At 34.2% G+C, this 11,789-nt stretch overlaps 1 protein-coding gene across 1 annotated transcript; it reads left to right on the forward strand.

The window, feature by feature from the left end:
* Positions 1 to 334: 334 nt before the first annotated feature.
* Positions 335 to 928, forward strand: LOC108221191 (LOB domain-containing protein 25). The gene has a single exon (XM_017395088.1). The coding sequence runs from the start codon at positions 335 to 337 to the stop codon at positions 926 to 928; it is 594 nt and encodes a 197-aa protein (XP_017250577.1).
* The last annotated feature ends 10,861 nt before the right edge of the window (positions 929 to 11,789 follow it).

An 11,789-nucleotide genomic window follows, 5' to 3' on the forward strand; every position in this document is an offset into this window, starting at 1 on the left:
CTAGTTGTCCGTAAAATTTGTTGGATGACATTTAAGTGCATGAAAAACATAATAACTAGCTTTTTCTGTAATAATCATACAAATCTTTAATAATAAAATTTTTACATATGTTGTGTAAATACAAACACTTGTATAAGAATTATTATGCATTTTTCGAAAGTTTAGTAAAAAAATGTTTACCAAAGCTATACATTGCTTAGAATCATACTAATTTACCTTTCTCATTTGAAGTCTGCCCTATATATATACCCAAAGAAACCGAAATTAAAATTTACTGGTTTATTGGTGGAATTTCCGTTCCTTTGATGGTGATTAATATAGTTGGTGCAGGCTAATGGCAGCTTCATTCAACGTTGTTAGATACAATTCCTCGCCGTGTGCTGCGTGCAAGTTCTTGAAGAGAAAATGCCTACCAGATTGCATCTTTGCCCCTCACTTTCCACCTGAAGAGCTCCAAAACTTTATAAGTGTACACAAAATCTTTGGCGCAAGCAACGTCTCAAAGCTCTTGAACGAGGTTCTCCCTCATCAAAGAGAAGACGCGGCGAGTACTCTGGCCTATGAAGCAAATGCTCGACTGAAAGATCCTGTTTACGGTTGTGTCCGTGCTATTTCTATTCTGCAATTGCAAGTTGAGGGGCTTCAAAAGGAACTCGATGAGGCTAATGCAGAATTGGTCAATTATGCTAGAGGTTATAACCATTGTTATCATCCGGATATCAGTGGTACTACTGCTGCACAGCCAGCACCTAGCGCGGTGCCTGTTAATCCTATGTGTTGTTATGCTCAGATACCGCCACAAACAAGGCCGGTTGATTTGATTAATACAGGAGAAGCTGGAGTTTGTAATTATTACCGAATACCTTCCTCTGTCACATTTCCACGGAATGATACAAATCAAGGAGGAGCTGCCGGACAAGGACTTTGATTTAATGATTCTCAATCTATTAGATTATAAAAGATGGATGATTAATTATAATATAGGGTTTCCCGGGGTCATAAATAAATAGCTACCGTCTGTCCATTAACTAGGAATAAATATAAGCAGGGACAAAAATGATTCAAGAATGTTAAACTTAAAATACCAAAAGATTGTTAGCCCAGCTTCAGCTCAAGTTTATTCCCCTTCCCAGCAAGTGGAAGTCTATCAAGTCCTTAGTAGGATCTTCTACTAGTTTAATTTTCAAATCGAAATTACACAATAATTACATTTTTGCAAAGATTTTCTTAATGCATATAGTACCTGACTGCAGAGCGACCTTGTATTATTGAAGGTGGGATTCTGCAGGACTCTTAATTTTTTGTGACAGAAATGCAATGATAAATGATGACCTCGCGCAGAATACATCACTTGTTCCTGTCAATATAAATTTTTAGAAATTATCAAGTGTAGTAACATTGTATGGTTACGCTAATAATTACTCCTTGATATGACGGCTAAACATGCATGTCTACTCATTTCATAGTGACATCCTTAATCTAATGATTTCCTTATATCTGACTTTCATTTTATATATGTATCCTGTACTTGGGGAAACGTTCTTGATTTAAAATATTTTTAAATGAATATTTTATTGTGTAGCTAAATATATGTAAACATATCCATCGAACATATCTCTACTCTGTCCAATCTTAATTACTCAATCTTCAAAAAAAGAAAATTGATGAGCTTAATCATTACGAATTTATTTCACATATTAAATGAATTTTTTTGGCACACCTAATATAAATATATTAACTCAAACATATTTATCAATTATTTAAAAATGACTTAATCACCAAAAAAACTATTAAACTTATGTGATTTTTTCATTTTAATCATAAAACTGTTTTTGTTGCAGAATAATGCAACTAAGTATACAAAATCAATTTGACATAACCCAATTTTAATGAATCTCTAAGGTTATTTCATAGTTGACATGAATGCCGCATACAGCACAACACATCAATTTTTTTAATTTAATTTTAAAATTTTACATAATTTATTTTACATACATAAAAAGTCAGCTATATTTACGTTTTCTTTTTGTGTATAAAGGTTCAAGTGATAAATTTTTATTTAGAAAAAATAATAAATAATTTATGAAACTAATTTTATTTTTTTTGCATGTCAAACTCTCGTTATCAGATCACCAAATTATTGCAAACTACCACAATATTTTAATAATGCTAAAGAGAATAATTTAGTGTTAATAATCAAATCCGAATCTAACATCAGTGACAAAAAATCTGAACCTAACATCAGTGACAAAAAAATCATAGTTTAATGCTAAATTTCTAAATACACAATAAGTTTGGTGGCGAAAAAATCTATTTTTTCTTAAATAAAATTATCAATTCGATATAAATTAATATAAATCGCATGATAAATAATCGATATACACTAACATCACACTAACATCGCCGCCTTCGAACATAAATTTTAGTACGCTCTGTGTTTGTGTAGATTGTGAATTGGGATTTTGACCCTTAATGAGATAGTAAAAGAATTAATAAAACCCATGTACTAAATAATTTAATTAATAACTTGATAATATATGTGGCACCCATCTTGATTTTAACTTAATCATGGTTATGAACTAGTGAGATTGGATTTTTAAAATAAAGTTTTTTAAAGTTACTTGCATTATCCTGCAACAAATATACTATTGTGGTTAAATTGAAAAAAACATGATAGTTATATAGTTTTTTTGGTAATTAAGTCTTTAAAAATTTATGTTAATTAAAAAATACATATTATTCAAACATAATTTTATCTCACAAGTAAGTTAAATATTATAAATTTATGATAAAATAAAATATTATAAATCACTCATACACTATGACTTATTAACTAGTATTAATAATAACAAAAATGTACTATGTCAAAGGGAACAGGGTAATATGGAAATTGAATAATACACCTATTCTAAAAAGGCTCGTTACTCTAACATAAGTAATCCAAGATACTCAACTAGTAGGGAAATGAATATGTTTTTAAAAACAAAGATGTCCTCTAAGATCAACATTCTTTTTATAAAAATTATTGTCTAGGATCCTCCCCACGACAACACTTCTACGGTCAAGATTTGGACTGATAATAGACTTTTTGATTGTTAAAGAAATACGGATTCTAAAAATTAACAATCATATCTTTTTGAACAGTTTTGAAACTAGGTCAATATGGAATATATGGTAGCAAATTCTGTAGACGATTTTGAAGATATAATATGAGGATATGTATGGTTAGGTTCCATTTGTATACTTGCTGGAATCTGGCATATCTTAACCAAACCTTTAACATTTGCTCGACACACACTTGTATGGTCTAGAAAGGCCGACTTATCTTATAATTTAGCAGATTTATCGTCTTTGGTTTCATTGCTTGCTATTTTGTTTGGTTCAATAATACTGCCTATCCAAGCGAGTTTACGCACCCACTGGACCGAAAGCTTCTCAAGATCAAGTATTTACTTTCTAGTTTAGGGACCAGCGACTCGGGCTAGCGTGGGCTATGCTCGACGACCTACCAATTTAGGTATATATTTAATACGTTCTCCCACTGAGGAAGTCATGTTTGGAGGAGAAACCCCGCATTTTTGGGATCTACGTGCCCCTTGGTTAGAACCTCTAAGGTGTCCAACCATATTGAAGTTTCCTACCGAGCCACATCCACAATTATATCATGTTGCATGGGTTTGGCGCAAAGAGTAAGTCGTTCTTATATATGATCACTAATTCATATATCCCCAACGAACTCTCAAAAGGAGACAAAAGTTTCTCAGGACCTCCTCAAAATAGACAGTCTTAGATAAATAACATTTCATACGCAATTCCTTGATTCCAATATCGCACTTGACACGCAATAAACAACTGACTATCTTCACAGAAAAAGAGAAGTTTCTTCTGCTCCATTTCGGCGCACTGTTGGAGAGATCATAGGGTTCGTCGCTTTGTTTTCTTTGTTGATTCCTATCAATTAAATTTGCCATGTTGCACTAAGTTATTTATGGATGTATGCATGCGGTCCAAGAACACTTTGGGGTGAACACCCATCCGAAGAAGTAGGATAGTGATTCACACAACAATAACAATAACACTTCTTCAACTATAGCTCTAACAACAAAGAGACAGAAGTAAGAACTGTTCGCTCAGATGGCAGTGGAAGCTAATATGAGAGCAACAACTATGATACAGAAAGCAACAACTATTATACAAAAAGCAACAACAACACAAGTGCGTGCGAAAGGAACAACTATGATAGCACAAAAGTGAGCAACTGTGAGAGTGATTCAGACAACAATAACAATTGCACTTCTTCAACTAGCTTTGATTCACCATTCAATATTTATTGGCCAAACTACTTGGGTACTTTGTCCCAAAAAAGAGATAAAAAACTAGGGATATTATGTGATTCTTTCATATTCAAGAATTGAATGGCACTACGCCCCACACATAGGCAACCCCTCAATACAGTTGCATAAGACCTAAATGGTGTTGCACAAATTAATAGACAACACTAGGGCAGTGTTGCCAATACATGGGTAATCTAATACATATAAGGCAACACTTTGTGCAACACCATAAAGCACTGTGGGCCCACGTGCACGTCAGCAGGCCATGTCAGGTTTGTGGTCCCATATGCCACCTTAGCATGCCACTTCGGCATTTTTGTTCCCTAGAGAGGCCATGTCAGCAATAGATATTTATTTAAATTGCTAATGCTTCTATTGTTGCACTTTGCACATCAGTGTCTATAATAAGCAACTGTAGTTTAATTGTGATGCAACGCTTTCTCTGTTGTGTTGCAAAATATCTAAATTTTTATAGAAAATGCAACACTTGCTAAAAAGAATTGCCTATGTGCACTTATGACGTAGTGTTGGTATTATAAATATATAGGATTAAAATAGTCATGTAGAAAAAGAGACGTTTGAATCAAAATAATTATTATTTTAAGCTATATATTTTTTTCGAGGACAATATGCATGAATTTTTTACTGTTCCATCAACACATCTCTCGACCGTGTATCCAAGGGACAGTTGAATGAGCGACTCATGAATGCCGCCGCGGGTCGGACAAGCTAAAAACTCGAATGTGTTCAGTCTATTTCTTAGCAAGAACTGTAGTGTTACCTTATCACCATGATGGACTCCAGGTTCTTATGGCAGATCACGAGGAGATTGATCATCAATCATATTGATGATGGGTCTTCGTGGTCCACAACATAATAAAACCACCAGCAACTATAATGCAAGCATGACACTTCAGTAGTACTGGTGAACCAAATGGCCCCGATGATGGAATCTGGGACAGAGGACTTGTATTGTCTCTCTAAATCTAGGAAAAGAGAATGACCTCCTAAAATAATTCGAATTGAGGCTGACCGGTGGGCCCACTCTAGCCTCGCAAGGCGGGCACCTTTGATTATAAGCTAGAGCTGCCATAGATTAAGGCTGGAGCAATAAGAGGGCCCCCAGTAGAGATAAAAGTGAAGATAACGCGCGCTTCGCCCGCTAAACGGGCGGCAAGTGCATCCTAGGCCAACAACCCAATAAACAGGACGACCGCTCGACGAAAGGGGACACACTGAGCAAGTACGAGATATTGACCCTACTCCTCTTTCTTAATATCAAGGATCACTATGGGAGGTAAAACCAAGGACCTACGGAATTCGGGGGGCGCCCCTGGTCAATATTGGATCCAACAAAAGGAGGCTGTAGTAGTGACCTCTTTTTTGTTTCAATAGAATAGGGAAAAAGGTCGTTCAATTCCTTACCGAGATAAACCCTCAACGGATCCTCCACGCACTAGGCATGGATAGGAACCAAAGACATAAACTATGAAAAGAATGTGAAATCATGACTATATACAAAGACAAGTTTGTTAGTAAATTTTGAAAGATAACAGTTGCGTCAATTATATGATTTTTTTTATTATCAAGGAACGATATTGTCTTCAACAACAAGTGATAACTACTACAATTTATACAAGAACTTGTCAAATACAGGGCTCTTAAATGGTTATATATATTAATATCTTTCTCACCGGAGCTAAAGAATGTTTGGTCAATGATTCCTATAAGAGCAACCTTGCTACGCAAGAAATATGAATTGTAAAAAGACATGGTCTGGTGAAACATAGTTTTTGTAGCTTTTACAAATGGATCTTGAAACGTCATGCAAAAAAGTTTAGAAGCGGGAATAGGAGGATGCATCTTAAACAAGGAAAAAAATCTTTTATTTACCTTCTCTGGTACTTCTAAGGCTAGTTTACCTAAAGATGCAGAAAGAGAGGTAATAATATTCGTCTACAATCATTTTATAGTCAGAATTTCATACAAGAGAAGCTACAAATTAGAAGTGACTGTCTTGTAGTAGTGAATGAGCTATAACAAAAAGAGGGGGCTGTGAAAGGATTCAGTTGATGTGGATTGGAAGCATGGGTGGACCTACAGCCTTGGTACTGGGTGCCAAGGAACCCACTTGGCTGCTCCTAAGTGTATTATATATAGTAAAGATTTTAACGAAAACCATTGGATTATTCACATGAATCCACTACTAGCCTATTAGGTAAAGTCTGATAAACTAAAATAGAGTCCATATAAAACAATCTTACAGCAGGCACAAGGTCCACAACACAGAAATAAGAGTGAAAAAGAAAACTTTAACTGCCTTCTCGCCTCTCAGTGTTCTAAATCTCCTCCTTGCCTTTGTTAACATTTATATAAGGCACCCACTCGCAAAAATTTCTGGGTCCGCCACTGATTGGAAGGTGTTTATTGATGATAGCTATATGCAACTTCTAGGAAGCTCGATATATAATAGCTCATGAGTTGGCCAAGTAAGGAGTAAAGAAAGATATATCATTGCATGCATGGTGCTCAAGGCTTTAAGTACCAGTACAAAAAGAGCCTATAACGTCGGTCAAAACATACTTTTAGCATCGGTCAAGTGGCGTAGTATATGCATGCGACACTAAAAGTATGGACATGTTGCATTGATTATTTAGGAGACGCTTAAAATAGTCATAAGCGTCGGTTATCTGAAATGCCGACACTATAAGTATAGGCATAAGCGTCGGTTTCTTGAAAAGCCCACTACGCCAAAAGTGGCCTATTGTAATGCCACTCCTACTGTTACAATAGGCCAAAACAAATGTTACAACTGGTCTATTGTAACACTAGGAGGCGTTACATCTGCGAGCATTACAATAGACCGTCTATTGTAACACTTGTTTGATCTATTGTCACAGAACTAAAAGTATTACAATAGGGCCCTATTGTAACATCGGAATGTCCAAATGTAACACCTGAAAATATTACAATAACTTGACTGATATTTAATAGCAGGTAGAAATAACGTAACACTAAATCTAAAATATTGTAACATTACACTAGGCTAATGTAACACTTAATATATAAATTTTGAAATACATGCTCCAAATATTTAAACAACAATCCGTATAGCAAATATGCTCTTTTAGACAACAATCCCAACAACACAATATTAAACAACATTTCCATAACATTCTCATCTACTTCAACAACTACTCCAATACATGTCAAAACTATGATAAAAGAAGTAGATAATGGAACAAACTAGTAGATAACATGGTATAAAATATAGAGAGCACCACATGTAAATTGAAGCGCTTGATGCCAGCTAACAGACTTGTTATCCTGTGTTCCTGCATATCTTCCCTAGTTTAAGGTTCTTCGATCTTATGTCACTTCTTCTTTATTCACAACCTCTCAACTTCCTCTGGTTCAAGCTTTTTAACGAAGGGTTAAATGGTGTTTTGGTCACTCAACTGACCGGAAACTTGCAATTGGGTCATCCAACTCAAAAAGCTTTCAGTCACGTCATTATACTCTTAAAAATTTTCATTCAGGTCACTGCCCGTTACACTCTATTAAAAATTTAAAGGAAAGCTGACTAAGCGTCGTGACTTGGCTTAAATAAATCCACCATGGCATGTACAGTAAGCTGAAACGGCATTTTGGTCACTCAACTGACTACAAACTTGCAATCGGGTCATCAAAATTAAAAAACTTTCATTTTGGTCACTTATAATGACGTGACTGAAAGTTTTTTGAGTTGGATGATCCAATTGCAAGTTTCCGGTCAGTTGAGTGATCAAAACGCCATTTAACCCCATAAACTAATGTAAAATATTACAATCTATCTCGTACAATAATTAAAATCACTACAATTATTACACAAGTAGCACTGTTTTATACAACAAAAATACTCTTAACATTGAATCTAATGTTGAAATTTCTATAATGTCAAACCATCTTCAATTCTCAAAGTGGAGTTTGACGAGCCATATTCAAATTTCAAAGTGGAGTTTAACGAGCCAAGTAGATGATTGGTCTTTGTAAGGCTCTCATAGGATTTTGTCAGGCCATTGTCCAACTTCAATCTAGATAACCTATATATGTAGGCACATCTTATACTGCAAAAAAGAAGAAAAGAGATTGCAAGTAAACTTAGTTCTTTAACAAAGTGCTAAATATATAATGTGAACAGCTTTAAATGTAAAACATCTCCAAAACTTTTCACTACATACAACCAGCATTAGTCCTCTTAAGCAAAATCTGTGAGCAAATCTCACCCTTTTCCTTGACCAGTTGGGGTTGTGAATGGATGGCTGAAGGTTAAAAAAAATTTTTTTTGAAAGTGTTGCAATATAATATGCTAAAATGCTAATATTGTTTAGATTTAACCTTCTCAACCACTCGATTTCAAATAATTATTCAGAAGGTTAAGAACACCTATATAGCAATTTATAATTATACATACCAAAGAACTACATCAGTTTCTTCCAAGGAACCGTTTTGCTCAACTCAAGTAGCCAATCCCTCACCAACACGTGGATTCTGATTCGGAAACTCTCCACCAGGAAACATATCACCGCGTGAATAAGTCTGCTCAAGAATTTTGCCTCCGCACCAGCTAATGATAAACAGTTGGATCCTGGTAGTAGCTTGTAACCAGTTAGCTGCCCAGTCCGATTAACAGTTCTGGTATTCCTGAACTGTATTATGGAGAACAGATATAAATCACACTCATCACACGCTTAATACAAATTGAAGGAAAATCCTACTCTTTTAAAGCATGTGAATCAGATGATTTATGTAAACTAATTGAAGGAAAATCCTACTCTTTTAAAGCATTTTAATTGTCAAGGACATATATGACACAATTAAATCCTCGTGAACCTGATCTCAAATACAATGTTAATGTACCAGCACAAGATGTTGGGAGGGTTTATTTGGATCATACGTCTTTCACAAACCTATTAGACTTCGAGGATGTATAGCTGCAATCTAGTAGAGCTTACATTATGCAATCGTGTATCTTTTCACAGCCGGAAGCACAAGCAAAACAAGGAGTTACTTCATCACTATAAAAAGATGAGAGCCATACACAATAGGTGGGATTCCTTGAGGCCAACATCTGCAGTAAGTACAACTTATTTCCCAGGTTATTGCAGTTTACATCAAGAAGGGCAGTTAGTTAACTATTGTCTATTGCTTTCAGTGTAACTCTTTTATGATTGTCATGAAATGTTAGGCAGCTAAAAGAAAAACTTACTCATTGCTCGTGTCTTTCTCCGGCCATTTAGTGTTAAGGCAAATTTTGTTTGTTCATTTGTTGTGTTTTAAATCAAAATTACATGTTATTACTCGTTGTTATATGTCTAAATCATAATTACAAATTGTGTTAATAATTTGTTAAATTTTTAGCAAAAAATTTAATATTTTCAAAAATATTTATAAATATATATAAAAAATTTAGTCAAAAGATAGTATTAAAAATAATTTTATAAGAGAATTCAAAAATATTTATTTTTTTATTGAAATAATTTAAATTTTATTTTTCAATCAAGAAAGAATCTCTTTTCAAAGAGTAGTACTTTTAATAAGTTTTCCTTTTATATTTGTGCGCATAATATGGTAAATCTTATTATTATTCACATAATAATATATATTATAAAAATCCTCAATTGTTTGAAAATTTAATTTTTTTGTAAATACTTAAAATAATCATTTACAAAAATATTTCGATAATTTATTTACTCAAAATAAAATTTAAAGATTTGGTACAGAAAAAAATATTAAAATACAGAGGGAGCTCACAATCAAAGTTCAGCATTGTCACATGTAAACCCCACCTGAAGTAGAAGTAGATAACCATATGTCAGAAAAATTTAACTTCTTTTTAAAATTTTAATATTTTTAGCGTCGGTCAAATATAAGGCGACGCTAAAGAATAAGTTTAGGCATCAGCTGAGTAGAATCCGACGCTAAAGGATTGGTTTTAGTATCAGTTGTTTATGACCGACGTTTTAGGGACATTTAAGCGTCGGTTAAGTAAAAACCGACGGTACAGGTCCTATTTTAGGCATTGGTTAAGTGAAGACCGACGCTAGGCGTTGTTATTTTGACCGACACTAATGGTCTGTTTTAAGTGTCTCTTAAATAAAGACCGACGCTAAAGGGTTAGTTTTAGTCGTCGGTTGTTTCATGACCGACGCAAAAGGTCTAACACAAATGACATTTTAAGTGTCAGTTAAGCTAGCAACCGACACCTAAAGTATGTATAGGCCACGGCTCTCTGTATAACCGACGCTAAAAGTGTGATGCTAAAACGCAATTTTGTACTAGACAATTAATTCCATTATAAGCTTTGCACGCATTTCCCCGTAATTTGTTTCTCCCTCTTTTCAGGTTTCCGCTACATTCTCAAGCCTCGTATCTCTTTTGAATATTTTTATCGCGCACTTAGTAACCATTTATAAATACTACTTTCCCTCTCAAATTTTGATTATTCCGGTCCGAAAGTTTTCTGTCGATTTGATCAAGTAACTACTGCCCGTTCATTCATCGAATTTCAAAGTTGTTTACTACTATATCTTGATGGAATAAAATTTCATTTATATATTCTCTGGGTTACAAATATGTCCTCAAATATTTATTTCAGTACTGTTTGAAATTCCTTTGTGTTTTCTAGGCTGTAAAGCCGGATTAGGTCAAAATCAAAATAGCAATTTTTTGAATTTTGACGATGTTTACACACACTTATTTAAAGTATCTAATTCCAATACCGATTTAGAATTTCCTTTTGAATCTCATAACTTAGGTGGCACGGTATAATTTGCATAATCAGCCAAAGTTACTAGAAGTGTAGAGTTATCATCATAACGAGATTCTGCATATGACGAAAGCTAGTACGATTCTCATGAACTAAAATATATAATGTGTTACCATTATACATGTAAGGTCACAGAAACCACTATAGAAGCGGGGTTGAATACAGTGGATACAATCAATTCAATATGAACACAGTATATATCAAATCGATTCATCTTCTGTTAACTCTTATAAAAACTGTTCACGGTAGCTTACAAATACCCTCTTCGTGATTTATAAGTTATCACTAAGATCTGCTAGGTTACAAGATAGATGAACGTACGTGAGATAACTCATCTAGAGTAAACCTATGTTGTGTTTATAATACACAATTACATAATATCTTCTGATTTATATGATACTGATCTACATCATAGAATATATCAATTAATCAGATATTGTCTTCGGTTGTCCTGAGATGTCCAATCTTCTTGATGTATATCTTTCTTGCTTAGTCTAGATCCTTTCTTCGAAATAAGTCGCCTTTAGACTTTGACAGATATCCAGTCTACGTAAACTATGATAATTTTTATCGCCACCAAACTCTGATTTCCAGATTAAACTCTGATTTGTAATCTGAAACTAATCAAGTCAGTTAGACATGATATC

This window comes from Daucus carota, chromosome 5, assembly GCF_001625215.2.
Source record: "Daucus carota subsp. sativus chromosome 5, DH1 v3.0, whole genome shotgun sequence".
NCBI lineage: Eukaryota > Viridiplantae > Streptophyta > Magnoliopsida > Apiales > Apiaceae > Daucus > Daucus carota.

What these genes read in the sequence shown, in the direction of transcription:
- LOC108221191 (XM_017395088.1), top strand. Translation starts at nt 335, where the DNA reads ATGGCAGCTTCATTCAACGTTGTTAGATACAATTCCTCGCCGTGTGCT.